The sequence below is a fragment of the Antechinus flavipes genome, chromosome 2, assembly GCF_016432865.1.
Source record: "Antechinus flavipes isolate AdamAnt ecotype Samford, QLD, Australia chromosome 2, AdamAnt_v2, whole genome shotgun sequence".
Classification (NCBI taxonomy): domain Eukaryota; kingdom Metazoa; phylum Chordata; class Mammalia; order Dasyuromorphia; family Dasyuridae; genus Antechinus; species Antechinus flavipes.
The window spans coordinates 88916630-88934486 of NC_067399.1; the positions used below are offsets into that span (position 1 = coordinate 88916630).

At 33.6% G+C, this 17857-nt stretch overlaps 1 protein-coding gene across 1 annotated transcript in view; it reads right to left on the bottom strand.

The window, feature by feature from the left end:
- The window catches only part of LRPPRC (leucine rich pentatricopeptide repeat containing), a 106705-nt gene that overhangs the window by 30140 nt on the left and 58708 nt on the right, over positions 1–17857 (bottom strand). The window contains exons 24-25 of the mRNA XM_051975188.1: positions 9924–10048; positions 8550–8656 (exon numbers count right to left, since the gene is read on the bottom strand). Of these exons, the coding sequence (XP_051831148.1) occupies positions 8550–8656; positions 9924–10048 (232 nt within the window). The remainder of the gene's footprint in view (positions 1–8549; positions 8657–9923; positions 10049–17857) is intronic.

The following is a 17857-nucleotide window of genomic DNA, read 5'->3' on the forward strand; positions in this document are numbered from 1 at the left end:
GAAAAGGTCAACGCTATCTTTTGTCCCCTAAGTTTATAAGTCTCCACCTCACATATTCAAGATAACAGAAAAATATATTTAGCCCAGCAGGTTTCACGATTTTTTGAACACTCAGGCCAAACTGTTCTCCGCTATTTAAATCTGAACCTGATTCTCAATCTAAATCTGAATTTAATTCCAGTCCCTTTCCTCTTCCAAAGAGTTTACATATAAACAGACTAAGTTTACAGGGACCTAATTTCATGTTCACTTAGAATATAAAATATGTACTGATCAATGTAATTCTTCTAACTCAAACCATTTTACTACAGAAAGCAAACTCTTGTGCAAGGTACAACTCTACTTCCATTCCAAGTAGGAGAATATAAAAATTCTAAGATGCGAAAGGGAGGGACAAAAACTGGTGAATGACCCACGATGACAATACAGGATATATAAAATGAGAAATACTATAAGATAAAGCTAAAAGATAGATTGGAGTCAGATTAGTGGAAGGCCTTGGCAATGAGAAAAAACTAAAGACTAAATTTTATTCTGCATAAACTGAGGAGCCCCTGAAACAACATAATCAGAGCTATACAAAAGGAGTATTTAGAATAGTAGCATAAACGGATAAATGGGGGTGAAAAGAGACTGACGAGCATGAAATTATTTTGAAACTTATTAAAACGGGAGAGTAGGGTACTGTATCATAGGACTTCTTGTGGAACTAAAAAATGTCGAAATTTCTACCACTACTTGTCTTACTTGAATTCTCACCTTGAAACTTTCTTCCCTAACTATGGACTCTTAGCTTTCATTGATGATTTCCTCACTGAACAGATTAACATGAATCACAATTTTGGACACCTTCCACTACAACTTTTTTTTTTTTGCGGGGGGGGGGGGGGGGGGGGGAGAGTTGGGGTGGAGGCCTGGGAATCTCCTCCATTTTTAAGTTTTTTATTCTATTTTTATAGTTAAAGGCTGCATTTTCAAAATATATAGAATTGACTCTAATTTATAAGAAATCTAGCCATTCTCCAATTGATAAGTGGTCAAAGGATATGAACAGACAATTTTCTGATGATGAAACTATTTCTACTTATATGAAAAGTGTTACAAATAATTTTTGATCAGAGAAATGAAAATGAAGACAACTCTAAGATACCACTACACACCTGTCAGATTGGCTAAGATGATAGGAAAAGATAATGACTAAACTTGGAGGGGATGCAGGAAAACTGGGTTACTGATACATTGTTGGTGGAGTTGTGAAAGGATCCAACCATTCTGGAGAGCGATTTGGAATTATGCTCAAAAAGTTATCAAATTGTGCATACCCTTTGATCCAGCAGTGTTACTACTGGGCTTATATCCCAAAGAGATCCTAAAGAATGTTTGTGGCAGCCCCTTTTGTAGTGGCTAGAAACTGGAAATTGAACGGATGCCCATCAAATGGAGAATGGCTGGATAAGTTGTGATATATGAATGTTATGAAATATTATTGTTCTGTAAGAAATGACCAGCAGGATGATTTCAGAGAGGCCTGAAGAGACTTACATGAACTGATGCTGAGTGAAATGAGAACCAGGAAATCATCATATACTTCAACAACAATACTTTATGAGGATCAATTCTGATGGAAGTGCTATCTTTGGATCCAATGATGATCCAATCCAATTCCAATTGATCAGTGATGAACAGAACCAACTACACCCAACAAAAGAACACTGGGAAAAGAGTATGGACTGCCTAAATTTTTTGGTTTTCTTCCCAGGTTTTTTTACCTTTCTGAATCTGATTTTTCTTGTGCAACAAGAGAACTGCATGGATGTGTATTGTATTTAATATGTACTTTAACATATTTAACATGTATGAGACTGCCTGCCATCTAAGGAAGGGAGTGGAGGGAAGGAAGGGAAAAGTTGGAACAGAAGTGTTTGCAAGGGTCAATGTTGAAAAATTACCCACGAATATGTTCTGTCGATAAAAAGCTATACATTTTTTTTGTGTGTGTTCTGTCTTCTTCAGTTAGAATGTAAGTCCTTGAGAGTAGAGACTGTCCTTTTTGCTCGTACTTGTATCCTCAGCATTTGGTACAATGCCTGACACAAAGTACATAATTGTTACCTGTCTGCCTTCACAACTCTTTACCTATAGGCTTTCCTTTTCACTTATTTAACTGCAAAAGAATTCTCATGGTCTTTTGCCTGAATCACTGCAATTATCTTCTAACTAGTCTCCCTGGTTTCTTCTCACTTCAATCCAACTTCCAAACAGTTGTTAATGGGATTTTTCTAACGAGTTTAACCTAACTATATAGCTCATAATGGGAAGCACTAGAGCTCAATGAATTACTTCAAGGATCAGATAAAACCCTTTATTCTGCCAGATTACCTTTATTACCTTTGTAAACACCCTTTATGTACTCAGTCATCTCCATAACTCAAATACGCTATTTGTTGTATCCCCCAAACTTGGACCAGGGCCTAGCATATAGAAAAAAATAACAATAAATGCCAATTGACATCCTGGATCATGAGGACTGGACTGAGATTAAACAATCAATACAAAACAGGCCCTAGCTGGCAATTAACAAAAAGACTGGTATAAATAATAAGTCCAGCTATGGGAGAACAAAGAAATACATTAAAAGAGCAACTTGGTTCAGGCACAGCATGCTGACATTTAGGAATGGGAAGAATGGAAAATTAAAGTAAAACAGTCATTGGGGAAAGCCAATACTAAAGATCTGGATCAATGCATATATGACCATTTATGAAGTATCTGCTCGGTGAAAGGTAAGCCCTGAAGATGTAAAGATGATCACTGCTATTGAGGAATTTACATTTAAGATTATTGAGATGAGGGAGGTTTTGAATTTTTTTGTAATGATTACTTTTATATTGTTTTCCTAATATTAACCCATCCTTACATCCAAGATATAAGTCCAATCTGATTTCTTAGATAAATTATTCTGATCTATTAAAAATTTTTTTTTTGATTCATTATTCATTATCCCTGATGTAGGCACAGAAGAATGCAGTGGACAGAGCACCAGCCCCAACATTAGGAGGACCTGAGTTCAAATCTGGGCTCAAACACTTAACACTTCCTGCCTGTGTGACCCAGGGCAAATTACTTAACCCCAATTGCCTCAGAAAAAAAAAGGGGGGGGAAGGAGGAGAGGAGAGAATGTTCTTTACAAGTATGACAGAATTCTCCTGTAAATCCATCAATAACATAAGTTTCTTACTCTTTTTTGATACAACTGTTAACTATTTAAGATGTCTATTTAGCATTAAAATAATCCCAATATCTAGGTTTATATAGTATTTACTTGTTATTTTGTGACTTCTTCCTCTTGGATTCTGAGCTCTTTGAAGACAGAGACTATCTTTTGCTCTTTTTGTATCTTTAATGTTTAGTACAGTGCCTGGCACACTGCAAGTACTTTAAAAATGTTGACTGATTAATTACTATGTGCCAGGTACTGTGCAGTAAATACATTATGAATGATTCACCTGGTTCCCACAACAACCCTGGGAGATACTGGCTATTATTACCCCCATGTCATGGTTGAGGAAATTGAGGCAAAAGGTTAAATAAAAAAGGTCATACCTGAATATGGTCTGTTCTGTTTCACTGGTCTGCTTTTTGATTTTTTTAAAGTATTAAATAAATTTGATGATTATTACTTCATAAAAGAATTAGAATTTATATCAGAATTAGAAATGTTAGTCTCTCTTCCTTTCACTTCTTTTTTCCCCCATAGTCTATATCTTAGCTTTCCTAAAGAGCTGGTGCTAATTTGCATTATAAAATATCTCGTTGGTAGTCTGATTGGCGTAGCACTAAATGTGGACATTAATTTAGATAATGCATCAATTTTATTTTATTGTAAGCTGTAAGCACTGAACATTCCTCCAGTCATTTGACCTCTATGTCTTTAAGGCAAATGTTGAATATGAGAAACTAGATATTTCAAAATTATTTAAAAGAACACTTCTTTTTTCATCATTTTTTCCTGGATTTTATTATTTATGTGTATATAAATAATAATAATATACAATATAATAATATAACATATTATATATAATTTTTCCTGTGGGTTTATTTTCCATACTGTTATTTTAATGAAGCTAAAGACATTCTAGGTGAACATGTTACTGGCAAACAGAAATAGTTTTGCTTCTTTGCTTCTTCATTTTTCTATCTTTATACTTTTAATTTGTTTCTCTTGTGTTGATAGCTTCCATTTACCTATTAGGGAAAACTTATATTTTAGTAATTGTATCAAATGTGTAGGTATCTTAGATCTTGGGCTTTTATTGAAAACTTTATTTTGCCCAGTTAATTGTTCTCCTGCTAATTTTAACTGTGCTGATTTTGCTTGTGAAAAAGGCTTTGAATTTTAAGTAAAATAAGTAGGAAGGAATAGTAGCAGATTCCCATCAATGATAACACTACTAGAGAATTGGCATCATGAACTTTATCCGAAGTACCTCTAAGAGCAGTGCTGAAACCACATTCCACCTCTGTTCTAGTTTTGTTCGGTATTGGAATATGAATAAAAACTTCAAAAGAAACGCAAACTTCTGCATGAAAGAGTGCTTTAAAACATTAAGAGGTCAAAATTATTGCGGTTTCACCTCACATCTAGAAAATTGACAAAGATGACAAAAGATGGGGATGATCAATGTTGGAAAGTTTAGACAAACTAATGAACTGTTGGTGGGAGCCAACATTTTGTGATCCAACATCTTGGAAAGTAATTAGGAATTGTGAACAAACTTACTGATAAGCATGACTCTTTTGATCTGTAGACCAGATTGTTGGGCATAAAGCCAAGATATGACTCAAAAAAAGCCAGTGTAAACAGTTTTTTACAGATCTGGGGAAGCCCGAGACAAATTCAGATGAAAAGGCAAACTCCACATATCTAAAAGCACATGTGTTGCAGAAAGAATGGGATAAGGATTTGGTTGGTCTCAGAGAAGGATTAGTCAGAAGCAAAATAAATATCTCTGCAAGTTAAGAGTATGTAGAGATATTTAAAAGAAAAAAGAGAAAGAACCTACAAATGGAGTCTGAAGAAAGGGAAGAAAAGAGGGGCAGGGGAAGCACAGACAGATCATATCAAATAAACATTGCTATTCCTATGAGCATTCCAATCTCAATATCCTGCTACTCTGAAAAGGGATAGGAGGCAAGGAAACCTGAAAGCTAAGTCTATATATAAGGACACAGGAAAAACAATTAGCAATAACTATGAACATTAATGGGGTGAAACTTATCTATAAGAGAAAAGAGATAGGAAAATGGATCAGAATTATAGAGTTAAAATAAGGGACTGAAGAAAAAACTATTATGCTTTAGCTGAACTAAAAAAAAAAGGAGGGATAGAAATCATGATGCAATATTAGGCAATAATAAAAACACATTTGGTTAAAAGAGGCAAATAATGGTGTATTACTTAAGAGCTTCAAAGACAAATTAATATAAAAATATAATATATGCACCAAAATGGCATAACATCTAAATAATTAAAAGTTAAGATATAAGGGAATTAGATGTCTAGGAGAAATACACTAGAATGTGTGAAGTTAGGGAGGAAAAAAGGTAAGAAAATGACCAAAATACTAGTTCTTTATACAAGGAAGGGGTATCTGTTTGAGCAACAGAAACTATTATGTGAGATACCATTACACACCTGTCAGATTGGCTAGAATGACAGGGAAAGATAATGTGGATTGTCGGAGGCAATGTGGGAAACAGGGGATGTCGGAGGAATTGTGAATACATCCAGCCTTTCTGGAGAGCAATTTGGAACTGTGCTCAAAAAGTTAACAAACTGTGCATACCCTTTGATCCAGCAGTGTTACTACCCTAGATCATAAAGAAGGGAAAGGGACCTGTATGTGCACGAATGTTTGTGGCAACCTTCTTTGTAGTGGCCAGAAACTGGAAACTGAGTGGATGCCCATCAATTAGAGAATGGCTGAATAAATTGTGGTATATGAATAATATGGAATATTATTGTTCGGTAAGAAATGGTCAGCAGGATGATTTCAGAAAGGCCTGGAGAGACTTATATGAACTGATGCTGAGTGAAATGAACAGGACCAGGAGATCATTATATACTTCAACAACAATATTATTCTGATGGACCTAGCTCTCTCATGAAGATGAACCAAATCAGTTCCAATAGAGCAGTAATGAACTGAAGCAGCTACACCCAGTGAAAGAACTCTGGGAGATGACTATGAACCATTACATAGAATTCCCAATCCCTCTATTTTTGTTCTGCTTGCATTTTTTATTTCCTTCACAGGCTAATTGTACACTATTTCAAACTCCGATTCTTTTTGTACAGCAAAATAACTATTAGGACATGTATACTTATTTTGTATTTAATTTATACTTTAACATATTTAACATGTATCGGTCAACCTGCCATTGAGGGGGAAGAAATGGGGGGAAGAAGGGGGAAAATTGGAACAAAAGGTTTGGCAATTATCAATGCTGTAAAATTACCCATGCACATAACTTGTAAATAAAAAGCTATTTTTAAAAAAGGAAGAAACTATTATGAAATGGACACAAATAGAACCAAGCAATTGACAGTAAGTAATTAAGGCAGGATTTCCAGAGAGGTTTGTAAGAAAGAAATCTGAGAAGGAACGAGAGGTCACCTGAAAACATCAAGGTAGGACAGAGAAAAAAGACTCATAAAAGATAAAGGATCAATACTTGTGTGTGTTGGTAGGAGAGGGGTTGAGAAGAGGCAACATGGAACACAGGCATTTCTATGCAACAAGTGTATTCTTTCCCTCCAGGTTCAGAAAGATGGGAGAAGTAGAATGGATGGAGGAGGAGGAGGAAGCTGGAGAGCTCTATAGGGTAACAGTACTACTTGAAAGATAAATACTATCAATTATTCAATTACATAGCTTTGTAAGGCCATGAAAGCACTGAGGCTCAGGAATGTGACAACGAGTGGAGGTATTCTCTAGAAGAGTCTCTTGATCATTTTTCACCTCAGGTCATATTTCTAATCTCCAGGTAGGTAACCTCAGCATTTAATATCTTACCCTCCCCCACAGTCCCACCCAAACTGACACAACAGCTTTCCTTTGCAGCTATTTCTCTCTACTTGTCCCATTTTGGTGAAGTGTCTCACCTAAATTGCTGAAACGTCAGACTAATCAGTCTTCTTGCCTTAAGCACCTCTTCCCTAATTCTAGAATTAGGGCATGTATTGCTTGCTGCAACAATCTTTGAGAGTAATATGTCTTGTCTACTGGGATGGTATGAGTGTGTTACATTAGGAGTACCTCCATTTCCATGACCCACAAATCTTGTAACTCCATAGAAAAAATATATAATTAACTAATGCTTGTTGATCATGCTGACTATTACTAGTTACTCCTTTTTCCTGGAATGAAATTTTTCCTCAAATGTGCCTCCCAATGTCCTACCCCTTTAAGACAGAGCTCTGAAATGGATCTACAAGAAACCTTTCCTATCCAACTGCTAGTATCTTTTCTCTCAAAATACTTAATTAACTCTTCCTATATATTTGCTTTACATGTGAGGTGTGTGTATTGTGAGTTGTATTAAGTAAAACATTAAAAATAGTTAACTATTTTACCCTTTCTTAATATACTTTACAGTCTCTCTGTCTCCCTCTCTGTCTCTTCCTCTTTCCCCTCCCCCCCCGCCCCATTACAGTATAAAACTCATTGATAGTAGGCACTGTCATTGTAACTGTATGCCAGTACCTGTCACACAGCAGGGACTTATATAAATAAATAAATACTTGTTGATTGATTCACTAATTAGTATTTTATCATAGGCAGTTAAAAATGAAAAAACTAATCCAAGAGTTTCTTTTTATAAGAGAACCAAAATTGTTAAATAAACAACAATCATAATTTGGCAACATCCTACCACAGTCCTTTTGACTTTTCAATTGCACTTAATAAAATTTCAATCAATTCAGCCTAGATAAAATATACTAATCCCAAACAGACTAACTTTGTCACCTACCACTTCCTATAAGCTGCTTAAATTACCAAAGGAGGAAAAAAAAGAAGAAATGCTAAATTAAATGCCAAACAGTTGCAAAAAGCACTTGTTTGGTTGATTAACTTGTAGACAAGCATTACAAATAAATCTGAGCCTGGTCTGCAGCAAATTAAATTCCAGTGCTTTTAAGAACAAAGAATTCCTTGGCAAAGAGGATTAGCAACTTTACACCCAGGAATGCCAGTTTAATTTAATTGTTCCACAATCCAAGATTTAATATGCAAATATCATTTTGATATATAACAGTGAAATTAAAGTAAGGAAACAAATTTAATATACAACCAGACTGTCTCTTCTGAACTGTAATTATACACAATAAAGAAACTGGCCGAGTTCTTTTTTTTCCTTCATTACTGGGATTGAATTCTATTAACATGAATCAGAACAAGTCTAATTAAAGGTTAAAATTTTTAAATGTATTCTAATTAAGAGTCTAAATAGCTGCATGATTAGACTACTATAGTTAAAACCCCCACCTCAATGATCTTCTTGGCCTCTTTGTAATTTCCTGTCTCCATGAAGGCAAAAAAGAGATCATAGAGCATTGTCATTTCCCCTTGTTCTTGGCTTACAAAGTCCATAGCTGGAGAGAAGAGGAGAAAATAAAATAAATTTGTTTATTATAACATGCACATATACAATTTCATACAATAGAAGTCTTTCCTAAAACAGAAATATATAATGTGATGGGGAAATTATTATATAGTTTAAAGTAACTTTAAATGTATGACAAACTCCCCTCCCTTTAAGTAATTTGTCAAGTAGTTTTTTTTTTTTTTTTTCACGTGCAATAAACAAATTAAGCATCACATGCTCTGGAGTCACCAAACTAATGATTTAAGTTCCTCGGAGCAAGGACATGGCTTGAGCAAGATTGGAGAGAAAAATACTGTTTCTTATGAAGAAATTATATGAAGGAGGGAGATCATATAAATTATACTAAGAGTATTTTACCATAGTATCCTTTGTTAATGTTTTCCTAATAAATTCTTTTTCATATTAGAAAATAGCTTTGTGATTTTTCCTCAAAAAATTCCAGTATAAAACACAAGAGCAGTCATTTAGGAAGTCCTTTGTTGTTGTCTGTACTTCCTTCTCAAAAAGGACCACACAAGGAAACTGAATACTATGTCATCATAACTTCTGAGTTTTATGTTTAAGAGAATAAGAAAATTTTCTTTTCTTTTCCTCTTTTCTTTAGAGAGGTCAGGAACTATGGATATGAACCACTAGCACCAAACACCAAGCATTCATCTACTTACCTACCCATCATCACAAACATTAAGTCAGACTCAGATGAGGTTCCTGACAGCTTGGAAGTGCTTTTTAAACTTTTTTAAAAATTCTATGTTCCAATAAATTAATGAACACTTATTTAGCACTTATATAATGTGCCTAGCTCTATGTAAGTTCCTGGACATAATAATACAATAAAAATACAATACAATAAAAAATAAAAGGCATGCTTCATTGTGTCAGTTTAGAAAACAGAGGTGTTATTTAAAAAAAGATCAATACTTATTTCTAAAATATTTTTCAAAGCTTAATTTTCTTGCTCATATCTTTCCTTACTGAAAGAAGAGGTTTTATAGATAGGGAACAGATCTGTGATATAATTGATACCAGGAATTCCCAAATTAGGGACCAATAAAAAGGTGCACCTTTTAGTTTTAGATCATTTAATACACTGTGAGATTAAATGATTAACCTAGGGTCACAGAGCCAATGTGACAGAGGCAAGGACTTGAATACAAATTTTTCCTGGTGCTAAGATCATTTTTATCAATTGTACTACATTGAAATAATATTTTAATAAGTATTTGATATTTAAATAATTAAAGAAAACTAACCCTTTTGAATTAGATCAGTTTCTCCTTTTTCTATCAGTTTACATAAGACTTCATGGATCATGGGCATTATGCCATATTTCTTAAAGCAGTCAAGAGTGGCTTCAAGAGCTGCAGGTATATCATCCCTTAAAAGGAAAAATGACCAAATGAAAATTAGGAGAGAAACAAAGTGAATAATGATAGCACATTTTATATTATAAATTTTAAAAAGCCAAACTACTAATGGTCTAAACTTTAACTGTTTAAAATAGAGTAAGGAAAAAAATAAAAGGTCTAACTGCTAATATCAAGAACACACACACACACACACACACACACACACACACAAACACAATCATCTTTTTGTGTCATCTTCAGTTTTGTTTAATAATATGCCTTTACATATAAAAATTGGCAATTACTGGACGAACAGAACAGATGCAGATGTCCCACAACAATTTATATTAAAATGCCACAGCTAGATTAAGAGTCCAAGTAAGAATCTTCACGTAGTGTCCAAAATAAAATCTTTCCCCAATACAATGTGTCATTATTTATTCCCAAAAGAAAATATTTGGGAAAAAAAATCTAACAAAAGTTCAATAGCCAAAGCATCATCAAGGGTATAACTTTTATTTCAACACACTGACACTTCTAAGACAAAGTAAATAAATCACTATATAAACCCCAAGTTTATTATATATATCTAATAAATATTTATGATAAAACACCATCACTAGAACTAGCAGATTTTGGGAGGAGAGAATGTTAAATCTGTAATTTCATTGGAGTAAGAATAAGAATAATTTTAAAAAATAATAAAATAATGAAAAAACACAGGAGAGTCATTTAGCTTCCCAGGTTCTTCCCGACTTGGAAGAAGACTTTATTATGATAAATGACCTCAAAAACCTGGCCAAATTCACCTAATAATAGGCCCTTATTTATTAGGAAAGAAAACTGATGTCCTTAAAGGTCAGCCAATTTGTTAGTAGCTGGAGAAAAAAAAACCCAACCTTATAACCCTCTCTATCATATGTAACCTCAGTTGATTTTCTTACGAAGTACAAGTATTAATCTCCTTGAAAATCCATTTCCTTGTCTAGAAACGATAGATTAATGAATTGTTCAACAGTCTACCACAAATAAGTGGCAAGACTCAAAATTCAGGTGTTCCCTGATACCAAGTCCATTCCTCTTCCCACTAACTCATTTTGTCTCTAAAATTTACCTTTCTCCTTGCCCTGCATACCTACTCCCTCATTCTATACCTATGATAGATAGAATCTAGGAAATAGAAAAAAATATAAGTTGAAGATGTTTCCAGTGAATATGATAGCTCTGAATTTTATATATATATATATATATATATATAGCCATAAGTCAGTCTCTCTCTCTCTCTCTCTCTCTCTCTCTCTCTCTCTCTCTATATATATATATATATATAGCCATTAAGTCTTTAAATGTCCAGAACTTAGCAATTATAAGACCTTAATAAACATTTGCTGACTGGTTGGTCCCACTGAAGGCATGACCAGAAAAAATTGGGTGGTAGCTCCAAAGAGAAAATCTTAGGTTAAACAAAAAGAAAAACTTTCGGGGATATCGGTTAAGTATTAGAATGGGCTCCCTTTACAAAGGTCTGTGAGCCAAAGCCATAACAAGAATATTTGGTTGGCATAGCTGGGACAGGTCTTCTCCAATTCTGACATTCTGTGATAATGTTGTTCAGATGTCTCTAATTCTTTGCAAACTTGTACCTTGCCATTTCCTCCTCTAAATGATTAAGGGTTACTTACAGAGGGGTAAGTATTTGACCAAGATCACACAACTAGTCAGTACCAAAGGGCAAATTCTACTGACAGGCTCAGTAATCTTTGTGCCACCCAATTGACCTATTCAAAGGTAAGACAAGTCATTTGTGGGAAAAACTTTTGAGTATAAAAAGGTTAAAGTTCAAATTTAAGTAAAAGTAAATGATCTCACATATTCAATAGTTTGGACATAAAAGCCTCCCATTTTTGTTAAACCAATAATATTTTGTCCATTAATATAAATGATCTGTTGTTCCAGACTGAATGACTTATTTTTATCAAGATAAGGATCTTCAGCTGTACTTCAGAGTTAAAAACACTCTCACAAGAAACCCTAATTTTGTTGCAATAACACTGACACCCCGTGAAAATGAGCCGATGGCAGAGCTCGCTCCCCCTTCTCAGCTCCTCACTGAGCCCTGTTGACAGCGCATCTTCTGGCACCCCACAGAGGCATGTGGATTTTTGTCATTTGGGGTGAAGACTAAATTACAGGTTAATTTCAAAACTGCAAGTAGATGCTGCAGGCTAGATTACTGTCATACTGGAGAAATGCAACAGTAGCTACCATAGATATAAAGATTTTTATGATCACTCAATAATCTTGCTTTAAATCAAGTTTGGTTAGAGTGTTTCTATACACTCATTTAATTAACAGGCATCCATTTCCCCCCGATTAACAAAATCATGAAATAAATTTGAGAGTTTTAATAACCAATACAATCTAGAAGATTCCCATACGATTAAAATAACAGTAACAAATCAGTTGGCATGATTTCTGAAAGTTACTAAAATAATAAGCAAATGGGACAAGCAATAAAATGTGACTATTACACAGTAATAAATGAGCAGCAACAGGAAAGGTAAAAAAATGAATATGTGTGTACTGAAAGCTGAAACCAATTCACTACAGGTCTAACTTCAGGGAAAAACAAGAGACCCATAGTTTAAAATCCTATGTATTAATCCTCCTATTATAAACATAGTTATATCAAACAAATATATCAAAGTCACCAAATTTCCCTTGGATAAGTTTTCTATCATTTAGTCTAGACCATAAGACCATAGTTAAGTGGGTTACATAACAAAAAAGGCTGGGGAATTCCTGGCTCTAAACCTTCAGAAATGTTTCTTTGGGGAAAAATTTTTTCATGTTTTTGTTTGTACTTTAGCATTATTCATAGAGAGAAATTTTATAATTTTCTTTTATAACATGCAAGTAAAGGATTATATGATTGATAAGAGACCAGATAACTATAGTCCGGTCACATAAACTGCAGAGATCCTAAGGAAGTATACAGATGTAGAACTGGAAACCTAGATCAACTCTTTAATAGGAAGGAAAAGGAAAGGAAAAGAGAGAAAGAATGAGGAGAAGAGCAAAGGTGAGAGGACTTGCTCAGGGACAAATTTCAGAACTAGGATTCTTCCGTGGCCATTGTTTTGCATATGGAGACTCTACTTCTTCAAAATTAAATAAAAGAATGGCACCTCATGTGATGTTTTATATTATAAATATACACATCGGACTAGAATGTGACTGCCCATCTCTTTTAAAATGTTAAATTTCATTTACTATGAAGATTATGAAATAACAGTTTAATCTAATTTAATTTTGTTTAAATCCCAAACTATGTCAAAAATTAATATGTGACTACTATATGTCAATTTAACCTGCAAAGGAATACCAATAGGATTTAGGAGCTAAGTAGACAGGAGGGAGGAAGGGAGGAAGAGAAGAAATGGAAGAAATGTGGATATTAGATTTCATCATCACTAAACAAGTATACCTGAGACTTAAATTCGGAGATCATTTGACTAAGCAGACTTATAACAAATAAGTAAAAAAGAACTTTGGTAATATATGCTAGCAAAAACTGAAAAGATTTGCCTTTTTTTGAATTATAGTTTATCCCAGATCTTACAGAAGATCTCATTTTATAAATGCATACAATTTATAAAGTGAATACCTATCAAATGGCATAGTTTCTCCCAATTCTTCTAAATATATTGCACATTTCCATTATATTTTATATATTTTCTATTTACTTGAAATAGCTATTTACAAAAAAATTTGTTGTATGCCATAATAATCCAAATGCTTATAAAAGCTAAGTTTGACCCATGAAAGCCCAATACTTCTTAAAGTTATTCTTTCATATTTCTCTAAAAAATAGGCTCAATTAAGTCAAATAGAGCCTTTACAAGATCTTGAGAAACTATATTTTTAAGGACCAATGGCAAGTTATCATAAACTGCTAAAAGTTTTGTCATTTCTTTTTTATTTTCAACAGAACCTTTGAACTTAAATGCTTTACTTGAAATAAATAACTTTCCAACCCAGAGAATATGGTTGATAAAAATAAAGACTCTAAATATTGATTTTAATTGGAGTGAAGTGCTTCAACGTTATGCATAAAGCTTCAGTGAAGTGGCAATTTACCTAAGGGGTTTACTGATTGAAAAGCTCTCAAATCTGAAACCACTAGAGAAAGAAAGAGAGAGAGAGAAAGAGAAAGAGAGGAAGGAAATGAGACTCTTGGGGGAAGAGGGTGGGAAAGAGAGAAGTTAAAAAAATAAAACCATATCTACAATAAAAAACACTTAAAAACAAATCCCACTATATAAATCATAAACAGATGTTAATGTAGAGGAAAATTAATTCTAGAAGAGGCAATCAGCTTTACAAAAAATTATTCTGTTAAGAAAACCAGCTCTTGAAAGAACTGAATGTTGTTTTTTTCCCCCTCCTGTTCATCAGCTATAACGAGGAATCTTCAAGGAGACTGGTGTTGCAATTACAACTAATCCTCCCCAAAAAATTAACTGTGTTGAAGGCTTTGTAATTTCCCTAGGTACAATTTAGCTGTCACTTACTTTAAAATTTACTCAAACATGCGTTCCGAACAGCACTAACTTCACATGTCAAGTGCTTTCCAGCCAATTGAGTCTAAACTGGAAGTCGGTGTTAAACAACTGAATGATTAGACAAGATAGCTCATTTCCCTGCTCTTTTGTTCAGAATAAAATGCCACATTTACATTATCAGGCTCAACAGGATTTTCTGACAGAGGGAGAAAAAACCCTAGTGAACACTGTCCGTACTAAGCACATGAAGCCTGTCATTTACCAATCATCCTTCAAAAAGCAATAGCCATGAATGTAACTTAATTACGACCCAATGATCCTTGACGAAAAATCATCTTATCACTGTCCTGTCCCTCTAGGGCAAATGAACCACTTTGTCCTTTGGCACTGATGATGCTAAATTCCTAATTGCAATAATGGAGTAAAAGAGCCAAACCTCCTTAATTTCCTTAGAATTTCAAACCAGAGAGAGCAAGCATTCTACAAATAAAGACAATATTCAATTAAAAACAAAAAGGGAAGAAATAAAGCAACTATTTTTTAAAATAACATTAATTGCACATGCAAAAGATTTTTAAAGTATGCCTTAAACTTATTTTATTATAGCTTTGTCTTTTGAAAATGTCTTCTGAACCACTGACACTCGGCCAAGAACTTTGTATAATGCAATGAATCAATTCATAATATACTTACATATCTGGTGAATGGGACTTAAGTGAAATACATACAGATAGTTAACACAAATTATCCCAGAAGAACCCTTAATAAATAGTACAAATTAAAGCATCTTTGATCACCTAGATCTAATATAATCCAGTCAGATGGTTCCAGTTATTTTTAAAATGCAATGAGACTAAAATAGATCAACCAACTATAAAGAAGGTAAATCAAAAATAACATGCAAGTTTTAACTACTAAATATGGTTTTCATATCATCACTTCCTTTCTCATAACAATAACTCAACAAAGATTCCTTTAAGATATTTTCAAACTACTACAAAATATAATGAATAAAAGTCTTGAATCATTCACTATTTCAATGAGAGAAATAAACCAGCATACTATAAGAAAAAGAAAAGAAATCTAGGTTAAATAACCTGTAGACAAAAGTTATAGAGCTGTTATTGTTTACATATCTGCTTTCTAAAATACAATCTATTAGCAAATGAAAGCAAAGCCCAGAACTGTTTTGTTCTCTGAGCTGTTTTCCTCTTCAAGGAAAAGATTATCAAGAGAGACTACAGAAGCAGCTTATTTTTACAAACCTCCTTATAGTTTTGCAAATCTGCTAATGTTTGAGATTCCCCCTGGACTACTAACTGCAAAAAGAAAAAAAAAAAGCATTACACCCATAATCACAAGGATTTTTTTATGATTCAGGTAACATAGTCAGAGTATGAACCTCCCAGCTTGTGATTCAATATCGCCAGAATGACTTTTTAAAAACAGCTAAGAAAGAGCCAAAATATCGTCAAACTTATATCCTTTTGGGAAATTCAATATCTCAAGACTATTCAAAATTAAACATCCTAAATCACATCTTCTTAGAATTTTCTGAAATGCTGTTCCATGATGCTAGTATTTCAATGAAAATGATGAAGAGCTATAAAATGTCACGAGTTTTTTCTGACAAATGTATATTAATTTTAAATGTACATTGCTCATATATTAGATGAAATTACAACCCTGCTCAAGTCAACAACACACTACTGATGATTTAAACAAAAGTAATCAGATCAAATGTATGTGAGCTTTTTGCTTCCAAACAGGATGAAGTAACTATTAATCTAAATAAGTGAATATAAAGTTAAGTTTTACTAAATGATTCAGACACATAATTAGAAAATCTTTTCTAACATTTCACCATTGAGCACCAAATTATCTTTAAGCCATTAACTAAAAATGCCTTCACCACTAAAAGGTACATAAAAGTCAACAAGTGGCTTGTATTTTATGGTATTTTTAAAATACAAAACATTTTAATAGAAATCTTTTTTTTTCTTTTAAAATTTCTCTTAAGAACTCATGGTAGTGTGAGGAAAGAAGATGAGTACCAGCTGTTGGATTGAGGAGGGTGTGGGGATGTGGGGGGTAAGGGGTAGAAGCACTGAAGAGAAGAAAAAATTATTTAAGGGCACCTTTTTAGACTCCCAAACAGTTTAAGTGAGCAAAGGTTTATTAAGAAAGCAAAACAGTAATACCACCAAATAAGGGGCCATCCACACATAGAAGCCAATCAGGAGGTAGGGTTATGACAGCAAACATTATCAACTACCATTATTTGAAGTTTTTTTACTTTCCTTTTTTCTCTGAATTTCCAATTTAGCTTGCCAAGTCCTGCTCAGTTCACGAGCCCCATCTGCAGACCTCTTTAGGAAGGAGTCTGAGATCTCTGTGCTCACCAAACTATTTCTATTTGAGATATCTTTAACTCATCTAGCCTCACTCCTTTCACTGGTAAATTTCTGCCTAGTAGTGAAGAAATGTTTAATACTTCTGGGCATTGGGCCCATTTTAATTAAATTCTTTTTAAAGCCTATGCAGAACCCAGTTGCTGTTTGCAGAGATGGGTGCTTTATGTAACAAAAAAATCTAGTAGGAAACATAATAATTATAGGATTTTCATTTGCAGTAAAGGCTAAGACTAAAAAAGCTCAATATTCCAATAGCTAGTTGTGTTAGTAGTTCTTAAAAAGGATATAAGCTTGAGAGACAATTCAATTTGAAAACTTTCTACTAGTCAATGCAAAGCAGTCAAGGTCACTTCACAAACCTTTACAAATCAACACACATGCCCCTGGTAAAAATGCCTTCATTTCAATATTCATTCCTAAACGGAAGCAGTTTGTCAATTTATTTACTTCAGACAACTTAATCATTGGATAGCAAACAAATGTTGTTATAGTTGGCTCTTTTGGAACTGTTGTTCAAACGTGCCTATCTGACAAAAGAAAGCATTTCTAATTCAACTTAATTCATGGAAATACACACACATGTACTACTATCAGTAAAACCAATTTACTGTCAATAGATTATAAGATTTTAAGTTACAGAGTACAGAAACAAATTCAAGATCTAATGCATAAAATGCAAATAAACAAAACAAAGAAAATGGATATGTGCAAGAAGTACTTCCAACACAAGGCCTTAAGTTGATTTCTAAAAGGTCAGATTCTTCTGCAATGAAGCTCTGCAATTCCATATATGTTATTAACTCAAAGCAAAGGAAAATCTTCAATCTTCAAGTTTCAACAATTTCTGGATTATATCAAA